Source organism: Pithys albifrons, chromosome 8 (genome assembly GCF_047495875.1).
Source record: "Pithys albifrons albifrons isolate INPA30051 chromosome 8, PitAlb_v1, whole genome shotgun sequence".
Lineage (NCBI taxonomy): Eukaryota > Metazoa > Chordata > Aves > Passeriformes > Thamnophilidae > Pithys > Pithys albifrons.
This window is the reverse complement of record NC_092465.1, coordinates 35,828,113-35,852,432: the sequence shown is the minus strand read 5'-3', so window position 1 is coordinate 35,852,432 and position 24,320 is coordinate 35,828,113. Positions and strand designations below refer to the sequence as shown.

The 24,320-nt window shown below is 51.3% G+C and overlaps 1 protein-coding gene and 1 long non-coding RNA gene across 2 annotated transcripts in view; one reads left to right on the top strand and one right to left on the bottom strand.

The window, feature by feature from the left end:
* Positions 1 to 1,973: 1,973 nt before the first annotated feature.
* LOC139675024 (uncharacterized) lies at positions 1,974 to 22,333 on the bottom strand. The gene is made up of 4 exons (XR_011698408.1): positions 22,310 to 22,333; positions 20,434 to 20,523; positions 14,104 to 14,177; positions 1,974 to 2,046 (listed from the first exon to the last, which is right to left on the bottom strand). It is a non-coding gene; the product is annotated as an uncharacterized lncRNA (long non-coding RNA).
* Positions 16,066 to 24,320, top strand: part of IQCA1 (IQ motif containing with AAA domain 1) — a 107,422-nt gene continuing 99,167 nt past the window's right edge. Inside the window, exon 1 of the mRNA XM_071562193.1 lies at positions 16,066 to 16,188. Coding sequence (XP_071418294.1) covers positions 16,178 to 16,188 — 11 coding nt within the window. The 5' untranslated portion in view covers positions 16,066 to 16,177. The remainder of the gene's footprint in view (positions 16,189 to 24,320) is intronic.

Genomic DNA, 24,320 nt, shown 5'->3' with positions numbered 1-24,320 from the left:
CTAACACCCTGTCAGCCAGATGCTTAATGGGTGTGGTGATGTCCAGACAAAACATGGAGACAGACCCAGGTGCTATGGAGGTGACCAGGAGTCCTGCTTTGCTAGCACAGCTCCCCAGCCCAGAGCTGGACTCTGGCACAGGCACATGGCTGGAGAGGTGGGGTTTCCAAATCCAGGACCCCCTTTTAGAGGGCAATACAGCTCTGAGTGCTCAGAGGAGCACAGTGGGGTCAACCCTCTGCCTGCACAGAGCAGTGTCCTGCAGCTGGCTCTCCTTGGCCTGGTCAGCTCCAGCTCCCAAAGTCACCAGCTCCGTGGCACTGCACCATGACAGGGACAGTCCTGGGCAGGTTTCCTGCCTTGGGCTGCCTGTACTTTGGGAACTGGTGTGCGATTGGGTTTTCCTGGTGAAACTCAGCTCTACAGGAACCACCTGGAGTCCTTGGCCAGCTCAAGGAGAGCCTCTGCCCTCTGTGACTCACCTTCCCATGGCAGAGGAGCCTGAAAAGCACTTGGGAGAGGAGCAGTCTGCAGGATGAGGCACACACAGTGTGCAGACAGACAGGGAACTTCCTGACACACAGCCTGGCCTGTCTGCTGGCCATGACCTCCCTCCAGCCAGCCTGACTCCAAACAAAGCTGCACTTACCCACTGGCAGCGAGTGTCATGCAGGGATGGAAAAATAAGGGCTGGAAGAGCCCTCAGGAGGTCACCTAGTCCAGCTCTGTGCCCCGTTGGAAGAGTCAGCACTGCATTGTCCCTGTCAGGCACATGTCTAACCTACCTGAAAGGCCTCTGGTAATAAAAGCAACATATTCAAGGCTTTTGCTATTTATATCATGATTTGGAGCACTGCTTGAAGAATGGAGGGCACAGAGGGGAATTGCTGCATAATAGCTGGGAATTGCTGCATAATAGCTGAGAGCTGCATTACTGAAACTGCAGGACCCAGGGGAAGCTGCTGAATAGATAAGGATATCTCAGCACAAAATGTGAGGGCAGGACCACCAGCAAGGTAACAAGGGCAGTTGGGGGGCCCCAATCGGCCTGCCCAGGCCACCTGGCAGGGTTGTGACATCTGGCAGAGCCAGTGGGGACTGACAGGGTGTCCAGGGAGGGTGTGGAGTCTCCCCTTCTGGAGACATTCCAACCCCACCTGGATGTGTTCCTGTGTCACCTGCTCCAGGTGACCCTACCTGGGCAGAGGGTTTGGACTGAATGATCTCCAGAGGTCCCTTCCAACCCCAACAATTCTGGGATTCTGGGATTCAGTGACCCTTCTTCAATGTGAAGGCAGAGAGCTGAGCACTGCCTGGGTCCTGCCTCCCACAGAATCCAGCCTGACATCCTTCCCAGGGCTTACAAAACCAGGCAAACAACAAAATAAGGTGGTGTTCTCAGCTGCATGGGAGAGGGTGTCTCAGCAAGATGAGGCTCTGGGCATATTTACACAAACACACAGACTTCTGAAAAGCACAGTGGAAACGCTTAGCACAAAATCCCATTAGCAAATAACGGGATTTCTGGGAGCACCATCTGTGCTCCACATTGAACACTCACCCTGGAGCACGGAGACCAAGGCACGTTGCATATGGAAAGCCAGACAAAAGAATATACAATAATACACAAAGGCAGGCAGAGCACATATAGCATGGGGAAGAAGCCAGAAGAGACTTTTTCCTCCCCATCCTCACAATGCCCGAAATCCCCTTCCCTTCACAGCCTTCCCACAGTGGCTCCTGAGACATCTCACGTCCCTTCTGTGCCCAATGTCAGGCCCTGTGATGTTGCCACAGAAGGAGAAAAAAAGCTTTGACATGAATGAGAATCTGCTGACAAACCAAAGCTGTTCGTTGTGAGGTGACACACAGGGTTAGTCTTGGTAATAATTTTTCCCCCCTCGGGTGTTTTGCAGGGAGGTCTCCCAGATTTGTAAACCAAGAGATTACCTGGAAAAGGCTCCGTCTCTTCTGTGAGCTTCTTCAGCTCCACCACAGCAGAAAAGGCTCTGGGAAAAGTCCAGAAGGAGCCACACTGGGGTAACTCTGAAACAAAGCAAGAGAGGACGTGGAGTGAGTGGGTTCTGGAGAGCAAAACAAACCCAGCTTTGCAAATTGGCAGCTTGAAGGAGCCCTCTGCAGTGGCTCTCAAGCAGCCCTTCTTTGCACTTCCCATGTTTCCTCTTTGTCCCCTCTCCCAAGGGCTCTTCAGCAGCATCCTCCAAAACAGCTATTACAGCAATTACTGCAATTAATTGATTTGCATATCCCCAAAGCCCCGTCATTAGTGCAACACAGCCAAGCGTGTTAGTGTTTAATAATATCAATCAACAATTATTCATAACATCCCGCCCCGGCAGACCTAAATATAGAGACGAGCATTCATGTGGAAACAAAAAGGAGGGAAAAAAACCCAGCAGCTAAACAAAAGAATTAATTTAGAGCAGAATTAGGATCATAGAAACAAGACAGACAAGGGACAAGGTCAGATGTCTCACTCCCAGCTCATGTGTGACTCTCCCAACCTGCCTGCTCTCAGTTACTGAGCGAGCTGCAACTAAATAAAGTGATTTTCTCCCTGTAGTAAATGGCCAGAGAGCGGCAATGAGCACATACACGGGGTGGAGAGGCAGCAGGAGACAGCAGCACTCACAGTCTGCTGGCCCTGCTTCAGAACAGCACTTCAGCTAAAGCTGGACAGGGTCCCCATTCAGGACCACACTTAAGCACATGCTGAAATTTAAGTACGTGTTTAACTCCTGCTCCTCCTCGGGCCGGGCACCAGCAAAAGGGACAGGCTGCTCTCCAGGTTGCCAGGCTGTTTGCAATACAAGCTGCACCTCTCAGGGACTCTGTGCTCTTCTCCAGCCTCTGCATTTGGAGCCAAACCTGTCCGCTCCCTGTGTGAGCCCTTCAGGACACCCACGGTCCCTTAAGCTGGAGGCACCATCACCCACCAGGAGGGAGGCACAGCCACCTCAGCCTGTCTTACAGAATCATAGAATGGACTGGGTTGGAAAAGACCTCCCAGATTATCAAGTCCAACCCTTGGGCCAACTCCAGTCCCTTTACCAGATCATGGCACTCAGTGCCACGGCCAAGCTCAACTGAAAAACCTCCAGGGATGGGGAATCCACCCCCTCTCTGGGCAGCCCATTCCAATGCCTGAGCACTCTCTCTGCAAAGAAGTTTTTTCTGCTCTCCAACTTCAATTTCCCCTGGCAGAGTTTGAGCCCATCGTGCCCCCTTGTCCTATTGCTGAGTGCCTGGGAGAAGAGACCAACCCCCACCTGGCCAGAACTTCCCTTCAGGCAGTTCCAGACAGTGCTGAGGTCACCTCTGAGCCTCCTCTTCTCCAGGCTAAACACCCCCAGCTCCCTCAGCCTCTCCCCACAGCACTTGTGCTCCAGTCCCTTCTCCAGCCTCGTTGCTCTTCTCTGGCCCCGCTCCAGCCCCTCAATCTCTTTCCTGAACTGTCTCCATCACCACCTCCAACAGCAGGAGATCTTTGCCAGAGCCCAGTGCCAGGTTACTTTAACATAATTAACAGAAATATTAACGTGCATGTTGATGGAGCAAAGAACAGCGTCTCGCTCTGAAACAGCTGCCAAGAAAACTCAGGTATTTGGCTGCTCCGATGGTGTCAGCTGATGCAGCACAGCAGGCACCAAAGGCAGGGGGGCTTCTGAGCCATCCTAATCTCCCTCCATGCTCACCCAGGGCACCCTGAGGTCCCTCAGGCAGCTCCAGCACCATCACGGGGCAGGAATGGTCCAGTGTGTTGGGCTGAGTGGCAAAATGGCAACTGCCCAGCACAGAGAAAGGGAGGGGGGTGTTCCCCAACCAAGGGAAAAGGAGGGAGGAAAAAAAAAACCTAAAACCCAAAGCATCAAGCTTCTTATATTAGCCAAAAGAAAGACAATTAAAACCAGAACATGATATAATACATATATATACAAATGTGAGAAAAAACAAACCAACAACAATAACTACCGAGCCACCCAACCAAATAATACAGATCCCAACTACTCAAACTCTATGAAACTTCTCAAAAACTCTTCCAGAGAAACTTCCCAGCAAGAGAGGAGAAAAATGACCAAGCAAATGTTCCCTCCCTGGATAACAGAGCAGGGATGGCAGCAAGGCCTGATCTGGCCTGGGCAGGGCAGGGCAGCCTCAGGGGCTGAGGCAAAGAGCAAAAGGGACAGAAGCGCCACCTCCCTCTCTTTTTACACTTCTTGGTGATATCAGATGATAAGAAATCCCTCTCTGGTTGCCTAAGTGAGGTGATGCTTGTCCCTTCTGACCTCTGTCCCATCCCCTGGGCCTGCTGAATTCACAGACCATTCTGAGTTGGAAGGGACCCACAAGGATCATCGAGTCCAACTCTTAAATCAGTGGCCCACACAGGGGATTAATTGAGGCCTGGCTGGAACTGAAGCCCAAATTGCCACACCCAGACACTGCAAAGGGTGGCAGAAGGACGGACCCACCCAGCAGGAGAAAGGTGGGCATGGGGAAGGAGCAGCCTGCCCTTGCTGCCCACCCTCTGGCACTGAGCCAAGGTGCCCAGAGCACATTTCCCTCTGCTTTGGCTCTGTCAGTCCCACAGGCAGATCCCAACGCTACAAACACAGCAGTGTGAGCAGAGGACTCCCCACGTCCCAGCCCCAGGCTTGTGCTAAAACTACTGACTGCAGACTAAACAAGGCTTTTTTTACTCTGCCCACAGTCTGGACTCCTCACTGGAGACTCATCCAACGTGAAATCTGTTCCCATTCCTTTCATACCCCTCCCTGCTCCACTGGTGCCAGTGCTGGGGGAGACACTTTGCCTGGGTAGTAGGAAGGAGGAAAATGCACTGTCTGGCTGGCAGCATTTTAAGTAGAAAAAGAAACAGGATTTTAAAGCCCCCTTGCCTTTTGCTGGCTTCCAGCTCCCCCCAGGCTGTCACCACACACGACGTGCTGGGAGGGGTGCCCAGAGCAGGAGCAGGAAGAAGGAAACTACAATTGCAGCAAACCACTTCAAAAAGCCTTTGGTTGTGCTCAGAATCGCTCAAAAGGAAACTCTTTGCTCACGGATGCTTGGCCTTCATCTCTCACATGTTTAGAAGAAATATTAGTCTGATTGTCTGGGGTTTTCTTGGGAAAAAAAGAGTTTCTGGAAGTCAGGGTCTAAAAGCACAACATAAATAGGAAATGTAAATGCTTCCTTACAGCCATTTTTGGGTTGTTTGTGAAAATCCCCAGGAGCTTTCACTGCCTCCCAACAGCAACTCAGAGACTTTAGGGGGAAAGTAAGACATCAGTGGCCACAGCCTGTTTTCCAGAGTAATGTGGAAGGGGAAATCCAAAATAACTATGTGCTCAACACTGAAGACCTTAGAGAGAAGTTTGCCTGGGGCAAACATCTTCCAACTGCTGTAATTACCGTGAAAGGTCATCAAGGACACCTCCCTGTGCATGCTGGAAAAATTCATGTAAGCATTTTGTGTGCTTAGGGCAGCTTTCAGCAAACCTAGTGAAGTTCTGCCACAGAGCCACACGAGGTGACATCAGCAAACAGGCATTTTCCTGGGACAGCAGGAGGCTTAGGACATTCAGCACCTTCCAACTCCTGCTCTCCTGCTCTCGGCCACAGCCATTAGAAAGTTCAGAACTCAGGGTAAAAAGCAAAGGCTGCGCACACAGGACTTTGCAGCAAGAACAGAAGAGCTCAGTGTGCAGATCTAATTGGATTTCAGAGCCAAACTGGGTGTTGTGTCCCACGGCCCGGGGGTGTCCCGTGGCCCAGGACGGTTGGCAGGGCAGGGGCAGCGCGTGCTCCTGTGGCACACGGACACCAACACGTGCCCACGGCCACTCTGCCTTCCCGGGGCCGCTCAAGGACAGGCACAGGGAATGCTCATCCCTAGGTGTGCTTCCCTCCCTGGGATCCCACTCCATGCAAGGACAGAATCACAGAATCATAGAATGGATTGGATTGGAAAAGACCTCCGAGATCATCAAGTCCAACCCTTGGGCCAACTCCAGTCCCTTTACCAGATCATGGCACTCAGTGCCACGGCCAAGCTCAGCTGAAAAACCTCCAGGGATGGGGAATCCACCCCCTCTCTGGGCAGCCCATTCCAATGCCTGAGCACTCTCTCTGCAAAGAAGTTTTTTCTCATCTCCAACTTCAATTTCCCCTGGCAGAGCTTGAGCCCATCATGCCCCCTTGTCCTATTGCTGAGTGCCCGGGACAGGCTGTTGGGGAGAGGGCCCTCCACAGCTTCATCCATCCCCAGCAGTGTCCCTCCTGTCCTAAGACTGGAGTGCTGGAGGACACGTGGGATGCACCAAACAAGGAGTCGCTCCAGCCCTGCCCTAGGACTGGTCAAGCTGGGTGAAGTCACAGCACACCTGGTTTCACCTGGCTCAGGCACAGTGATGGCTCTGGGGCTGCTCTGACTGCTCCTCAGTCCCAGAGCTCATTTTCAGAGGTGGGGGAGGAAGCCTTTGGCCCGTTAAGTGCCTTTGCACAGACTCACTGCTGGCAGGGACTCTCTCAGCAGGGTAAGTGTACAGCTATTTAGGCTGGGGGGTCCTTTGGAGACCATCTGCTCCAATCCCCTGCTCCAAGCAGCAGGAAATGAATCACTGCACGTCTGCCAAAGGCACAGGTGGGACACGCGTGAGGAGCAGGGAGGGATGCAAGAGACCTCAACATAACAATCTCTCCTGCTCTGAACACTGTGCAGAACAAGTGTCCCATGTGAGAAAAGGCTGCTAAAACACTCACTGCCCTGATTGAGCACCTCAACTCTCTGACCTCCTGCTCCAGAGCCTGGGATGGTCCCTCCTCCCAAAGAAACCTCCCCAAAAAGAGGGAAGTTTTAGCCCCTAAGTCCCAACCAAAGAAACACTCAGGTGCACAGAAGGCACATAACTGACCCTTAGCTGCAGAAACAAAAGTACTCAATGCATTTTGGTCTAAATTTTACTCCTTTCTTCCCAGACCTTGGTGTATTATTGTGCACCTCCTAAGGCAGACCTGTCCCGGCAGGGGCTGACCTGCTTCATTTACCAAACACAGCCAGCTGCTGTCTCTGAGGTGTCACCCCACCATACACGAGTGCCAGGTAAAGAAAATGCTGCCAAGCCACTGTTCAACTCAGCAAATTCACCTGTCTGCTCCTTTGAACTCGATGCAGGAAAGAGAAAACCCCCATAGTGCCCTTCTCCAGCTCAGACAAACCCTCCTCTGTGCTCACCCTCAGCAACAACCCCACACCAGTTACAAGCTGTTCCTTCTCTGGCCTTTTTATTTCATTCCATCACACCAAAAGCAAAGACAGGCCTGGAAATTAAATTGCAGCCACCGGTTTCATTCATAAATTTGGCTGCACAATCACCAAGTGAGCTATTGTTGTTATTTCTCACCACTTCCCACCTCCAAGCCAGGCAGTATTGTTTTTATTGCTATTGTGAGAACAAGAGCAGAGGAAAAAAATAATCTTAAGCTTCCCTTCCCTTCCCAATCAAATATAATAGAGGAAAAAAAACCCAACAGGGCGGATGCCAGATCTTCAAGGATTTTTGTTTTTTTGGGAGCTATCCACAGGAGCCCAGCCTGGTGCTGAAGGTTTCTGGGTCTGAGTTTTATCAATGGGCTGCACTGGGTCCATGTGAAAGGACAGCAGGTGTTCGAACAATGACCCAGCACTGCCTCCACATCTGGGCTACAAAAGCCATCCCCGTGTTTACAAGAAACAGGATAATCAAGAAAACATCCTGCCACAGGCACCTAAAAAGCCACAGCCCCTTGTTATTCAGTTTTCTCTCACACTGTGCTGTTTATTTATAGCCCCAGAAGTCGGGAGGAGGAAAATAAAAATGCGAAGTTTCTCACTCATTTCCACGCAGAAGTGACGCAGGTGGGACAGGGAGGGCAGGGACTGCAGCTCTGGGCTGGCATTGTTCCCCCAGCCCGGGGGGATGCCATTAACCCTTGAGCTCTTGCTGTAATTAATGAATTATCTGGGCACAGCTTGCTGGGTTTGCTTCACTGACGGCACCGTGTCAGTTAAACCTGACTCATCCTGGGACAGCCCAGAGGGAAGGTGAGTCAGCTCAGACTGGAAATAACGGCCTGGAGCTTGAACACACAGACAGGGGCAGATGTGGGGGAGGCATCGGGGAAATGGCTCATCCATCTCATCCTTCGGCCCTTGAGGTTGGATCCTGAGGGCCAGCAGAGCAAGAGAGGCTCTTCCAGAGCTTAGAGAGGACATGGAGGGGCCCCTCATGAGGAACTTCAGTAAAAACAAAGGAGGATATTTTTTTAAAAATCAAATTAATTCAAATTCGCTGAAGATGCAGCAAAATGGAACCTCTAAGATGTTTCTCACCAACCTTAAGAATAACTTGGGAAGCTCCAAGATAATCTCCTCCCTCCAGACTAACACTTTGTGACTCAAGTCATCCTTCTGTCCAGCAAAATTAAGTATCCTGCCCTCTGTGCTTTAATAGTTTCACGTCTGGAAGACTTCAAACTATGCCAGAGCTCCCCCCCCAGCAATCCAGGGAAATGAGAGCTGAGCTGCTCAGCCTCTCATGCAGTTTGACTTCCTTGCTTTTGAGCTGAGTCAAAGGGGATTAACTCAACAGGTGTTTTACTGGAGAGTGGGAGGGAAAACAAAACCAAACACAATGAAGCAACTGCCTACGTGCACCAAGAGCAGATGAATTCCTGCTTTTCTGGGGAATGAACTGCTAAAGCAGATGGCAAACATCCCCTCCTCCTGGAGCCCCAAGACAATCCCAGTTGGTGGCTTTAAACACACGAGTCCCAGAGCTAAAATGCCTCTCTTCATTAGTACAGGGAAGGGGATCTTCCAGACTTGAGCTCTGAAGGGTTGAGCCCCTTCCACTGCCCTTACTCTGGTGTCCTGTACCCTCAGAAACACCAGCTGGAGTCCCAGGACTCTCCAGCAGCCTCTGCCTCGTGCCCTGGGCAGGATGGCTGAAGCCCAGGCTGCTGTCCCATAAATTCATGGTAACACCTCACAGCTATTTTTTACCATGAACAGAAAGACCATCAAACAGCACAGGGATAAACAGGCCACATCAGAGACCGGCACCCTCATCCCCTCCTCGCATGGAAAGCAAGATCCACGTTGCTGTTCTGAGCTTACCAAACCAGGCTCTGCACCCAGCTGGTCCCACCAAACCTCCTGCCCATTTCCCACAGTGTGGCACACCAGGGCTCAGGCCACTGATACCCCACTGCAGCTGAAGGACCAGACAGCCGCGTCTTCTCCTCGTTTGCTCAACACCATGGGAGTTTCTTTAAGTTTTCAGGGATTCATGTGCACACACAGTCAGTATAAACAGTCAGACTATGTAATTTTCCATGAAAATCATAAGAAAAGCATAAATAACATTTCAAACAGCTGACTGGTGTTGGAAGTGAGGAAGGGGTGCCAAGATCCGTGTGTCTGAAGAGAACTGCAATGGGCCCGCCCAGAGTGCCATTCCACAGGCTGTACTGAACACATCTTCACATTACTCAACCACAGAAATGCTCCTTATTTCCACTATTTGTTTTGCAGGATAATATAGAGGCGAACTTTGCCCCTCTAAGTGACTAGAGCTTGACACAGCATTTGTGTTAATTTATTAAAACTTTGCTGGCTGGAGCCAAACGTTCAGCTCAACCCTCTGCTAACAAATTGCCGGGATGATTGCCAGCAGCTTGAGTCCCATCCCTCTTCCTGTTTCTTTCTCCCCAAAAAGGCACCTGGAGTGTGTTGTCAGCCTGTACTGACTGTTGGATTGGTGCTGGTTGGCAACGTTAAGAGCAGCAGCTGAGATAAAGAATTGTCAATACAGAATAAAATCAATACACTCCCCGATGTTTCATGATAATACGGGGCCAACACTATTTGAAACAGCTCCTTTAAAAAGCTCTAATTTTATCAACCAACATCCTTTCAGGAGAGCTGATTTGGGGTTTTCCTTTCTAACAAAGAGAGAAGTGGAGTGTGGCTCAGCATTTAATGTCTGGCTGAGATTTGAAACACGTGCTCCTTGTGAAGTGTGACATTTTATACCTGAAGCCACAGGAGCATTTCCCACATTTAAGGGATAGAGGGGAAATTCTTTAAATTAGATTTGAACTTTATACCTTCTAATTCTGCTCCAGTCCTCCTCCTCCATGTGCCACACTCAGGCCTGGTGAACACACTGATATATCAAAGTCCAACAGAGCTGACTGCCAACAAATGCCCTTCCCTCAGCCTTGGGACAGAACTGGCACTCATGTGAGGTGCCCAAACAGCCCAGCCACTGACCACAGGGCTGAATGAAGTGGCCAGTGCACCCAGGGGGCAGAGCCAGCCCTCCTGGGGGTCAGCCCAAGCTGGAGACACCACTGGGGCCACAAGGCTGACCCAGATCCCTGAGCCTGCAGCAAAGAGCCACCCAGAGCTCCTTCACACCCCATCTCAGCCTAAAGGAACCAAACAGGGTCTACAAGGAAGTCACGCGAAGAGGGATGGAGCTCCTCTGCCCCAGGGAAAGGCTGGGACAGCTGGGGGGGTTCACCTGGAGACGAGCAGGCTCCAGGGAGCCCAACCTCTCACTTTCCTGCACTCAGAGGTGTGCTGTGCCACTCAGTTCCAGCCAGGTCCCCATCTGGGGACAGCTGTGCTGCTGCAAGGGCTGTCACAGCTCCTCTGGGGAGTCCCCCAGGGTGAGAGGGACACTGGCACCCCAGGGCAGGGAACAAAGCCCAGGGGTTTCAGGGTGGGACATCCAGCCAAGCCCACCCAGCCGGCCCTGCTCCCCCAGCCCAGCTTCATGCAGCTCTTAGTGGCACACAAACCCTCATGGCAGTGAGACACCAGAGAGTATCCTGAGCTGGAAGGGCCCCACCAGGACTGAGCCCAACTCCTGGCCCTGACCAGGACAAGCCCAGACCTCACACCTGTCCCCATGGCCACACCAGAAACACAACTCTTGACTCCCAAGCAGTCCCAAAGCCCCAGCCCACCCATGCCATGGGATGGAGCAGCCCACAGCCTCTCCCTCTGCCTGCTCTTCGGGCCAGCAACACTCACAGAAACCTCACTCCACCTTCCACCTGTGCCTTGAGGGACAACCCAGACCTCGGTCAGAGCTTTGAAATACAAGTTTCAGAGGCAGAACATTATTCCCATTCTGCTCCTTGCCTTACTTAAGCCCTACTCAGTAACAGACAGGTGCACTAAGCTCTTTGCCAGGGACCCATGCTGAAGGGAACAAGACCCTCCAGTTTTACATGTTATCCCCTTGTAAGTTCACAAGGCACCTCTTAAGCTTGTAATAAAAGACTTTTCTGAAAGATGATGGCACCAAGTTTGCAAGGCAGCAGGACTTGTAAGCTCATGTTTGCAAAAGCCTAAGGAATTACTGATGCCAAAAGGAACACGTTGTATAAAACCCAGAACCTCTTCCTGCTGGAAAGATTAAATAACACAGTTTTGGTTTTTAATGCAACGTGATCTGGATGAGGAAGTTGCTAGTGATGCTGTACAAAAACTGTGCAATGAATGGAATAACAACTACAAATCCCTTTAATCTCTGCTGGTACCTGGAGACCTCAGAGGGCGTGGGGCCAGCAGGGATCATCAGAGACCTGATCCCAGAACAGAAATCTGAGGCAATTCATGGTGTTGACTGACCATTGATGGTCTGCCAGACCTCAGGTGCAATTCAGGCTGGGCTGAGTACGGAATCCCAGCATCGTTTAGGTTGGAAAAAACCCTCAAGTCTATCAAGCCCACCCTGTGCCCAATGTCCACCTTGGCAAAGCCCTCCCAGCCCAAGGAGCCCACCCTGTGCCCGATGCCCACCTTGGCAAAGCCCTCCCAGCCCAAGGAGCCCACCCTGTGCCCGATGCCCACCTTGGCAAAGCCCTCCCAGCACAAGGAGCACACCCTGTGCCCAATGCCCACCTTGGCAAAGCCCTCCCAGCCCAAGGAGCCCACCCTGTGCCCGATGCCCACCTTGGCAAAGCCCTCCTAGCCCCTGGAGCCCACCCTGTGCCCGATGCCCACCTTGGCAAAGCCCTCTCAGCCCCTGCAGCCCACCCTGTGACCGATGCCCACCTTGGCAAAGCCCTCCCAGCCCACAAAGCCTACTCTGTGCCCAATGCCTATCTTGGAAAAGCCCTCCCAGTCCAAGGAGCCCACCCTGTGCCCAATGCCCACCTTGGCAAAGCCCTGCCAGTCCATGGAGCCCACCCTGTGCCCGATGCCCACCTTGTCCCCCAGCCCAGAGCACTGAGTGCCACATCCAGTTGTTCCTTGGACACCTCCAGGGCTGGGCACTCCAAACCTCCCTGGGCAGCCTCTTCCAATGCCTGACAGTCCTCTCCAGGAGGAAATTCCTGTTGCTGTGCCCCCTGCCTCTGCCCTGGCCCAGCCTGAGACTGTGCCCTCTCCTCCTGTCCGTGTTGCCACTTAAGAAGGTGGCAAATGACATTCAGAAAACTCAAGTTGTGAGAATGTTGCAGGTTGAAAAATAAGTAGTTTTAGGTCAAATCCTGAAAGTGCAAAGACTTCTTTCCACTCTGCAAGGTTCGTAGAATCATAAAAGCACAGAATCACCGAACTCCAGGATCCCTGAGGCTGACAAAGCCCTCCCAGCCCACCCTGTGCCCGATGCCCACCTTGGCAAAGCCCTCCCAGCCCAAGGAGCCCACTCTGTGCCCGATGCCCACCTTGGCAAAGCCCTCCCAGCCCATGGAGCCCACCCTGAGCCTGATGTCCACCCTGTCCCCCAGCCCAGAGCACTCAGTGCCACAGCCAGTCCTGCCTTGGGCACCTCCAGGGCTGGGCACTCCAAACCTGCCTGGGCAGCCCCTGCCACTGCCTGCCCACCCTTTCCAGGCAGACATTGCTGCTGCTCTCCCACCTGAACCAGCCTCCAGCCCCTTCCCAGCTCCATTCCTTTCCTGGACACGCTCCAGCCCCTCCATGTCCCTCCTGCCCAGAGGAGCCCAGCCCTGGCTGCAGCCACAGCAGAAATCCCATCCCGGGGCAGTGCTTTGAGGACAGCCCATTCAAACAGCCCACACAGACCCTCCCCTCACTTCAGCTTGTTCCAGAGCTCAAGGATTCAACTGGAATTAACTGCTGAACCCACAGCAAACCAGAACATCTCCCGCTCCCCCCGTTTCTCTGTTTATAAATGTCTTTTTTTTAGGCTAAACCAATTACTTATTCTCAGTCATACACGACTCCCATTTCAGCTACAAAACAAGCTCCTTTCCCATGGAAAGATACAAATCAACTCTACTCATTTCATAATTAATTTTACTGCATGACTTTTCCCAGCAACACAACTTTTTTTTTTCCAAGTTCCCTACAAACTGATGAAATGAAATCCCCTCTGCCCGTGCACAGCCTCCCTGCACTCTCTCACACACATCACTTCTTTGTGGCTTTATTTCCCATTTTTAAAAGGAACACATTTGCTTTCTTCCAACTTTTTTGGGGGGAAGTGGCAAAGGCAGGTGGGGAAGTGAGCAATGGGCATCATTTCATCATTAATACATCTCCCAGCACAATAAAGTTGTGCACTGTGACACTGAAGTGCTAACACAGGGCAAGAAATGCAGATTAATAATTAACACCCACATCATTTCAAGCCATTTTGGTCCTCACATTTCAATTGCTTCAGAAATCTTCCTACTTTTTTATCCCAAACAGTTGCAATAGGTTGACAGCTATAATTTTAGACACTATTTTTGAGCAGTACAAAAATATAAAATATTTTTCTATCCTGAGAGCTGGAGGCAGCACTCCAGGTGAGGTCAAATTCCTGAATTTACTTATTGGATTGCAAACATGACACTGTTTCTCTTGGAAATTTGGGAATGGTATCTTGAGATCTGTTGGAAAATGTATCTTGCTTGGGGGTTATGCCCAAATCAGTCCTTAAACCCACAAGCACTGGTTGAGACAGCACTGCTGGGACTCAGCAGGAAAATCTGGTGGCTGAAAAAATACTGTTTGGGGAAAAAAGTAACATATAAATGCCCTCCTTCATGGAAATAAAAATGCAAGATTCCTACCTGGGCTGTTGAGACTTGAGTGAGGTATTAGGGAAGAACAACCCACGAGTTCCTGCCTTTGGGAGCCTCCTGACCTGCAGAGGGACGAGAATCAGGCACTGGAAGGAAGCAGAAAAGTGTCTGATGGGAGTTGCACCAGCACTTACAACCACTTTGACATCAACACAGCAAATAACAAGCTCATCTTACACCTTTTTCCCAATCCCAACCCAAAGAAAATGTAACAAGGACTCCAAAACCACCCCCACTGATCCAGTGCACTCCAAAGAAATTATGTGATGGGCATAACCATCACATGGCTTGAAAAATAGTGTCTTAGTTGCTTTTTATTACGGTCTTGATTCGTCAAGATTTGCATTTTCAAGGTTTTTCTCCAAAAAAGGGGCTAAAAGTTTTATTTCAAAAGCTTGATAGCCAAAAGTCTCCCTAATTATGTGAGCTGGGGCTTCAAGGGAGACTAAAAAAAAGAGAAAGGAACAAAGATACACAAAGATTTATGGCAAAAAATATGATGACTGGCAAAGCAGTCATTGTCCCAAACTTCTTCCTTTTCCCCTTCTCCACTGGCTCTCAGAGGGGGGCATTTTCCCCCAAAAATCTGTGCTGGAATCCTGCCTCACTAGCTTTGAATTTTTCTCCTTTTAAAAAAGGACCCTTTCAGTGTTTTGCAACAGATGTTTCTCACTCTCCACACGAGCAATAAATTAAAACAATTCTTTTTCAAACCCTCAGCTTCCCTTCCAGTGCTTACCAAGAGGTGAGGGAGCTCCAACCCCCTCCAAACCAGCCTCCCACCCAAGCGGGGTTGGAAACTATGGGTGGGATTGCACAGGCTGCATTGCAACAGGCTCCCATCTCCCACCCCTGCTTTTAGTTATTTGTTTGTTCGTTTCTAAAATTATTTATTTATTTTTAGGAGAAGCACAAAAATATTCTCAAATCCTGCTGGAAGTGATGAAGTGCCAGTAAGTGGGATGGAGACACAGATGTCCCCAGGGTCAGTGGTCCCCTCCCAGCCAGCCCTGGTGGAGATGTGCTCAGTTTGGGGGTAAATGATGGAGCAAACACGATGGATGAGGCGGGTTCCCAGCAGGTGTCAGGGAGAAAATACCACTAAAGTGCATTTTACATGGGAAGGGAGTGGGAAACCACGAGAAAATTTCCTCAAGATGTAATTGGAGGAGAGGAATAAGGAGGAAAAAAAAGAAAAAAAGGAGGGAAAATGTGAATGCAACTAGGGCAAGCCCCTGGGATGGGAAAGGAAATAAGGAGGGGGATTGGGAATAAAAGGGAAGAAGGAAAATAAACGAAAGGCAGGGTAAAGGAGGGGGAAAATAGAGGAAAGGGGTAAAAAAGGAAAATACAGGAAAAGAGAGAAAAAGGAAAATACAGGAAAGAAGAGAAAAAGGAAAATACAGGAAAGTGAAGAAAAGGGGAATAAAGAAGAATAGAGGAAACAGGGGGAAAGGAAAATATAGTAAAGGAGGGGAAAGGAAAACATATGAAGGGGGGGGGGAAGGGAAATAATAAAGGGGGCAAAGGAAATTAACGGGAGGGAGCAACGAAAATAACGGGGGAAAACGGAAACTGTCGAGGCAAAAAACTGAAAATAACGGCGAGGAAAGGGTGTCTAATCTAAAAGAGAAGGGCTTAGACCACCTATACGGAAGAAATACATTCCTGGAAGTGTCCAAGGCCAGGCAGGATGGGTCTTGGAGCGACCTGCCCTGGTGGGAGGTATCCGTGCCCATGGAAGGGGGTGGGTGGGATGGGGTGAGCTTTATGGTCCCTTCCAACCCAAACCAGCCTGGGATTCTGTGAAAAAAATAAAAGAAAAAGTGGGGAATAAAGCCTAAAGCTCCGTTTCCTGCCAGGACAAGCCCCGTGGCAGCGCCGGGAGGGCATCGCTCAGGAGCGCAGCGCTCCGCCCGTACCGTCTCCGCGGCAACGGCGGCACCGCGGGCCGGCAGCGCTCCGGGTCCGGTGTCCGTCTCGGTGCCCGGCTCGCCGGGGCTCCGAGTCACTGCCCGGGGCTCCCCGCCCGGCTCTCCGGGGCTCCGTGTCCCTGCCCAGCATGTCCCAAGCGTGAGTACCGCGGGGCGAACCCCCGGGAGGGCAGGGCAGGGGAGGGAGGGCTCAAACACACGCGGTACTGCCGGGTCAGACACCGAGGGGCGGGACTCGCCCCCAAAGCGCCCGCGGCATCTGCAGAATTGGGCAGACTGTAATACTGCTCCTCTCAGGCCCTCGGCACAGAAGGTCCCTCTCTTACAGACACGAACAAAGTGCTTTTCCCCCTTCCCTCCTGCTTTCAGCAGCTCCACGAGCTCCTCTGCAATACGCAGACAGCGATGATGGCTCTGGATGAAGGCGAGCCCTGCTCGCTCCTCTGGGAACATTGCTCAGAGACCGAGCCCACATATTAAGCAAAACATATTGCTGTGCTACAGAGCTGGGAGCTGAGCTGGGAGTGTCTTCCATGACGTGATCCTCCAGCTCCAGCAGCACCAAGCCCTGGCACAGCCCACTTTGGGAGGCTCTTGCTCCCAGTTCTGAGCTGGGTGTGGCTTACTCAAGCGCAAATACTAATAGTACGTCAGAGGGAAAACCCCCCAGCTCTGGAGGGTGTTTTCTACCTCCTTCTGTTCCTCTCCTTCACATGCAAGCTCTGACCTGGTCAAACCTGACCATATCCTAACTGCTGTCTCAGCAGGCTGAGCAAAGCCTCTCCTGGCTTCTTTCCCACAGTCTTCCTACTCTGGCACCAGTGGTACTGCATCAAAACCTCCTGTTTCTTTTGCTCAGGATCAGCTTTCCAAACACCCAACTCCTTGCCAGATAAAACCCTTCACACTGCCAGCCTCAGAACTAGAGCAGCTCTCCTTGTCATCTACAATTTTAGCTTTCATAGAATCATAAAGGCTGCAAAACACCTCCAAGATCACCAGGTCCAACCATCAACCAAATGCCACCACCTTGCCCACTAAACCATATTGTGTGGTGCCCTGGCTACTGTTTCCTGAACATTTCCATGGGTGGTGACTCCACCATCCCTGGAAGAAGCCTGTTCCAATGCTTAACTGCTCTTGGCAGTGAAAAACCTTTCCCCTACTATCCAGTCTAACCTCCTATGGCTCAGCTTAGGCTATTTCCCCTTGTCCTACAGCTGGTTGCCTGGGCAAAGAGGCTGCCCCCCAGCTCAGCACCACCTCCTTTCCAGCAGCTGCAGAGAGCAGGGGGGTCTCCCCTAAGCTCCTCCTGTCTCAGCACATTGGCAGCCTCAGCCAGATCCCACCAGAAACTCCACTGCTTTCCAGCCAGGCAGCTTCCCTTTCCATGCCCCTTGGCTCAGGAGGACAAGGTGAGGTGGAAGGAGAAAGAACATCCCCAAGGGCACAGCAGAGACTGTCTGGGGCTGTGTCCAAGGACACACAGCCAGCACAGCTTCCAGCAGCTGTCAGTGTGAGGAAAGCTTGGTTAGGTCCCTGGTGAATCCAGTGCAGAGCTTGGCTTGTAATAGCACAAATTGTGCCTTAAACTGTCATGGAGTCAGCTCAGGGGAGCTCACAAAGTAATGGGTAGTTACCTAAATTGCACTGTTTAGAAGGGAGGGAAAAAGAGAAAGGAAAAACCCCCACAGGAGTAGTGCTTGATCTCTTCCTGAGGGTTACCTGGGAAGCTGTCACCTCTACAAAGCCTCTGAATCAGGGCTGCTGCTGTTCCAGCCAGACTAACAAAGGAATTACACTGAGTACAGCTGGAAAATTCTTGTGCTTCACTGTTTTAATTCAGCTTAGTTTTAATAGAGAGGGGTGTCTTAAGCATTTCCTATCACACTGCCAGCACTGCTCAGCAAATCCATATAAACAGGACACCCATCTCCACACCAACATAGAGCCAGTTGTGCTTCTGGGCGAGGTGGTGGTGCTGGCAGGGCCCCAGTTTGCACCGATCCTGCCTGGCTGCCTGTGCTGTACCCAGGCTGGGGCTGGGGCTGAGGCTGTACCCAGGCTGGGGCTGGGGCTGTATCCAGGCTGGGGCTCAGGCTGAGGCTGGGGCTGTACCCAGGCTGGGGCTCAGGCTGAGGCTGGGGCTGGGGCTGTACCCAGGCTGGGGCTCAGGCTGAGGCTGGGGCTGTATCCAGGCTGGGGCTCAGGCTGAGGCTGGGGCTGTACCCAGGCTGGGGCTCAGGCTGGGGCTGGGGCTGTACCCAGGCTGGGGCTCAGGCTGAGGCTGGGGCTGTACCCAGGCTGGGGCTCAGGCTGAGGCTGGGGCTGTACCCAGGCTGGGGCTCAGGCTGAGGCTGGGGCTGTACCCAGGCTGGGGCTCAGGCTGGGGCTGGGGCACAGCACAGGATTTATGGCTGGGCTAAATCCAGCCCTTCGGAAACACAACTCTGAGTTGGTTCTTAATTAAGTTACCCAGGCTACTGTTACACTGTTGGATGTAGTGAGGTTTTCCTGGCTGTGTACCATAAATCACAGGATTGTCTAACTTGGAAAAACCCTCTAAGACCACTGACTTCCACTGTTTCCCCAGCGCTGCCAAGGCCACCACTAACCCAGGCCCCCAAGTGCTACTTCCACAAGGCTTTTAATTCCCCCCAGGGATGGAGATTCCTGTGCCAGGGACTGACAACCCTTTCCATGAAGTATTTCCTAATATCCAGTCTATCTCTATATTCTTCCAGTATCTAAATGGGGCTTACAAGGAAGCTGGAAAGGCACTTTTTAAATAGGTATGGAGTGACAGGGCAAGGGGGAATGGCCTTAAGCTGGAGGGCAGGGTTAGACTGGATATTAAGACTGAATTCTTGGCTCTGAGGCTGACAAGGCCCTGGCACAGGTTGCCCAGACAAGCTGTGGCTGCCCCATCTCTGGAAGTGTCCAAGGCCAGGCTGGATGGGGCCTGGAGCACCCTGGGACATTGGAAGGTGTCCCTGCCCATGGCAGGGGTGGGATGGAATGGGCTTTAAGGTCCCTTCCAACCCAAACCATTCTATGATTCCATAAACCTTCCCTGGCACAACCTGAGGCCATTTCCAAAGAATTTTAAATGCCATGTCACAAAATTCTAACAGCCTGCCTCACCTGAAGGCAGAGAAGCAAAAAGCTAATAATGCAAGGGGCTTGTGAGAAAGAACTTTGGTACTTCAGAAATATAAATACTACACAGCACAAAGCTTTTTTGGAGCTGGAGTTCTGAGGCATGTTCATCCTCATGGCCCTGTGATCCTGCCAGAGGTTTAATTCCACAGCCTTGTCCCAGGGCAGAGCTCAGACAGCACCCAGCCAGGTTCTCTCTGGGTCAGTAACCCCAGCAGCCAGCCAAGGGAGAAGGCAGCATGTCCAGACATGCTTGGCATTTTCTAGGGACAGTCACAGAGCTCAGGAGGGCACAGACACTGCCTGTTGGGTGACTAAAAAGTGCTGGGATATCTGACTTCCTAAAGTACTCAGCATTTGCATACAGATGTACCTTCTGTTCCAGACAATGAACACGACCTTTACATAGATACTTTGGCATTTATGTTTTCCTGCTGTGCTTCCTCCGCTTTTATGAATTTGTTTGCCATGCTCTTGACCTGCAGGATCTTGACCAGTAATTCCTTCCCTTGCCCTGCCAGTCCCAGTCCAGGCAGGTTCAAAGCAGAGCCTTGGCACTGATACCATTCCTGCAGGTTTTAATCAGCTACAAGACATTTGCTGCTGCCACCAAGGAGCTTTAAACAATCAAAGCGCTTTAAAGTTTAATCTCGTGTCACAAATAGAATTTATATTAATTCACTCGTTAAATACTGATCTAAGACAAGATCTTTAGCATCTCCCCTTCTGCTTCAGACAGAAACAACCAAAGGAGAGCTCTGTATTTTATGGTTTGTCCCTCAGTTAAAGGAATTAAGGCTGCAAGACCAAAATGTGAACAAATGTCAGTCCAACTTGCAGTCAGCTCCTCTCCCCCACCCTCCCTGGCTGTCAGGATGCACTCTGTGTTGTGATCACATCCTATTTTCTTCCCACAGGGCCCCAGCCTGGGCCAGCCATTGGGCCGGTGTTGAATATTTCTTTTTATCCCCTCATTCAGCATCTGGCCCCAGGCCATATTCTTCAAATTCCATCCAAACGCCACGATTATGAGCTTCCTCCTGGGCATTCCTGGCGTGTTCTCTCTCACTGCATCTCCCAGACAGTCACTGATTCATCTCTGCCCCTCTTTCCACCCCTGGTGAGCATTAGCACTTCGTCTTGCTTATGTTAAAGTAGGAAAGCAGAGACAGGATCAAACTGATCCTGGCTGGGACTCCAGGGTGCATCTCCCTCCCCTGCTTACCTTCATCCCAGTGAGCAGCTGGGGAAGGGGCTCTGCATTACTGTCCAGTGCCTCCTCTAGGAACAGGCACTGGAAATATCCCAGCAGCACCTGTGCTGGAAAACAGGAGAGAACAGGCCACAGTTACCAAGGGACTGAGGAGATTGTGTTTAACTTAGAGCTCCAAGCCTCCTGCTCCTGGCAGGGGTAGAGCAGCACCCAACCACAAGACTGCCCTTTGGGCATGGAATTCAGGGCAGCTGGATGGGTGATAGGAGGGAAAAAATAAAAGAAAAAAGAAAATTAGACACCTTGGATGGCTGGAATGGAAATAAACTTTGGTGTCACACACAAAAAAATAATTTATAAGCAAATGCTTGGGGTGGGTCAGCCACAACTCTGGACGTCCTGTGCCAGGGTCTCACCACCCTCACAGGGAGAAGTTCTGCCCAACATCCAACCTAAACCTCCTCTCTGACAGTCTGAAGCCATTCCCCCTTGTCCTGTCACTCCAGGCCTCTCTCCACCTTTACAATCAGGTCCCTTCAGGTGCTGGGAGGGGCAATCAGGTCACCCAGAGCCTGCTCTGCTTCAGGCTGAGCATTGCCTGTTCTATTGGTGCCTCCTCTGCACTCACTGCAACAGGTCCATGCCCTTCCTGCTCTGGGCCCCCAGGGCTGGATGCAGCTCACCAGGTGGGGCCTCACCTGAGCAGAGGGTCGGATCCCAATCCTGCCCTGCTGCCACACTGTCCAGACTGTCCTGCTCAGCCCAGAGAGAAGGGCAACCTCCAGCCCCAGGCAGCCCTTGGAGCCCCGGGCAGCAGAGCTCAGGCGTGAAGTGTCTGCCACACCTTATTCCCTTTGCCACATCCTGCAGGACAGACACAGCCCTGTTCCCTGCCAGTCTGGCTGAGCAGGTGCCTCAGACCCACCAGGTGCTGCTGTTGTTGCTTGTGGAGCTGCTCCCTGGCCTTCCCTAGAGTTCCACTTGTGCCACACGAAGCTTTTATCCCCCATTCTCCTCCTGTCATTGGACCCAGGACTGAAATTGGAGCTGACAGAAGCACAGAGCTGCTCAGGGTAACAATGCCAGCAGGCTGTGTGTTTGCTTCCCCTGTCACAACCAGAGCCTGCTGAGGTTTTCTCTTTGTTTTCCCCAAATGTTTCCAGCTCTGTAAAACATCGTGGCTAGAGCAAGCGTGCTTAAAAAGTCACTGGCAGAGTCACATTCCCCACCAGCTGAGAAGTTTGGCATAATTGTGAGACTAATCTTATTTCAGGAGCAAGGCAGGCTTAAACACGCTCATGAGCCTGCACTGCAGACTAAAGGCTTTCAAATCAGGAATTAATTCAGACAACATTTCAGTCAATTTGGTTCACAGAATTGTAGAATGTGCTGAGGTGGAAGGGACCCATCAGGATCATCAGGTCCAACTCCTGGCCCTGCACAGGACACTTCAGGAATGCCACCGCAAGCCTGAGAGTGTTGTCCAAACATTGCTTGAATTCACAGGTTGGGTCATAAGGCCACACTGATCTCTGTTTCTGCCTGCACCTCTCCACCCCCAGAAAGGTTTGTCTATAGTAAGACAAAAAAGAAAAGAGTGGACTAGTCCTGTAGTACCTTTAGCCCAGCAGCCCCTGCAATACCTGAGCAGCTGCAGTGGGGAGCAGGCAATGCTGGCCTGAGTCAGCAGCACTCATCCTAAGTCTGGTGAGTTTCAGAGAGAGAGAAAGAAAAAGAAAATCAGCAGCAGGATTTTTACAAACCCCTTTTCCTCTCGGGGCCTCACTTTCCCCTCCCAAGCTTTGTCTCTTGTTTCTTTATCTTACAGAGGCTGCGGGGCAGGGTTTCCCTCCCCAGTGTTTGCCCAGGGCTCAGCACAATGACTGACCTGTGTCTGGAGGGGACCCTGAGGCTTGGCCCCTGCACACACTTCCTTGTCACCAGAGCCCCTCCCGGTCCCCTCTGCTGCCCTGTCCTGGTGGTGGTGGTGGAGCAGGACTTGAGCTCTGCTCCACACCCCCTGCTCTCATAAACCCTGTGCTGCTTTCCCAGTTCCTACTGGAGGAACTGGTTCCTTCTGGGACTGGCCCAGTCCCACCTCCTGAGAAAGAACCAGCACAGATGCTTTGCAGTGGCAACAGAAATGCTTTTAACACACAAGATTCAGGGCTCATTTAATCACACAGGAGCTTCCAAATTAGGTGAAGAGACCTGAGCTAAATTAAAGGCAAATGTTTTCCCTTCCATCTCTTTATAGATGCCCTTCTCTCAGAATAAAAGTAGGGCCCATACACTGCTCCAGCATTAACGTGGCTGGCTGTGAAAGCAGGAGATACTCCTGTCCTCAGAGCACAGCCCAGGAAAACCAGGCACCAAAGCAGGCAAGGCCAGCCCATGTACAACTGCAGGGACAGACACAGCTTGGAGTGCAAACTGTGCCATGCATGGAATAGCAGAGACACTGTTTCCTTTGGCGGCCAAGGAAAGCACCAAAACACTTCAGAAAAGCCACACAAAGATGACCCCACTGATGCCAATTCTACTCCTGGCTCAGGAGGGGTCTGAGGGACAGTCTGCAAGCTCAGCACAAACCCTTCCAAGTAAGCCTTAGGACCAGTTTAACAGCAGTAAGCAGGCTCACCTTGGCTGCCCTCAGAACCAGCACGCCTGTCCAAGTGGAAGGAGAGATGGGTCAGGCAAACACACAGAGTTAGAGGGCCCTGGAACATTGAAACAAGGAAATATATAATTTGGCAGGATTTTAAACACCTCTATAACTTGAGCAGAGAAAACATTGCCAAGCTTCACTCTAAATGAGGAAGCTTTATTTTTGGAGCAATAAAAGTGAGGTTCAAACTAGCAGTAATGCTATGGCAAAAGAGACTTCTGAAACTCATGCTTTAGGCTCTGTTTGCACTTTGTGGGAGTGAAGAGAAGGGACATCCGTGAGGAGTTAAAGCTTTGACCTTCCCTCCAAGCTGTAAGCTGCCAGAAAGCACTCTGGGGGCTCTGGAGTTAAGTCACTTAATGTGTTTTTTCCTCATCCCATTACAGCTTTGCTTGTTTTCCCCATAACACCCCTATTTTGTAGTTGCTATGACAATATCCAGCATCACTTATACTGCTATATGCATGGAGAGATCTGGGCACAGCCTTCCTCTCCAGGATTTAATGACCTTATGCCTTGAGTAGGAAAGGTAGCTCGGTCCTGATGGTCACCTGCACTAGTAGGTGAGTTAGATGCTCCAATCCAGTCCAATTAAGGTGCAACATCACTGGATGCAGCTCACAAACTGCCCATCAGAGACCAGGAACGAGCCTACAGGATGAAGCAGTAACAGTAAATAAGGAGCCAGCACACTCCAGACTGTGCTGTCCCTCTGCCTTCAGCGTGTGGAAACAATTTAGAGGGAGTTCACAACTTAATGCAAAGGGACACTGAGCAAATAGGCAAAAATTCAAGTAGGGACTCAGGGGCTGCATCCTGCCTGACCCCCAGGCGAGGAAAAGCAGCCCCTCCTTTGCTTTTAAGGCATAACCTTGATGTTACTACTCTTGCACACCTTTGTCTCTAAAGCTGAAGGGCTCCTCTGGCTCATCACAGCTCTGTCAGGTCCCCAAGACAGGGCTATAAACACCATCTCATCCTTCAAACTAGTCCAGAAGGGCTCCCATCTGGACATCAGCAAAACCTGAAATAACTATTTTAATCCTGCTTTAGGGAGGGTGCATGTGTCCTGTAGGATTTTAATCAGGGTGAAGCAATGAAGCACCCAAATCACTTTTCTGCTTGCCCTGTCCTGTTATCAGATATCTGAAGTCCCCATCACATGCCTAACAAACTGAAACTCCAGGGCCAGGTCCCCCTGGTGTCAGTCACCCTGACCACCACAGCCACA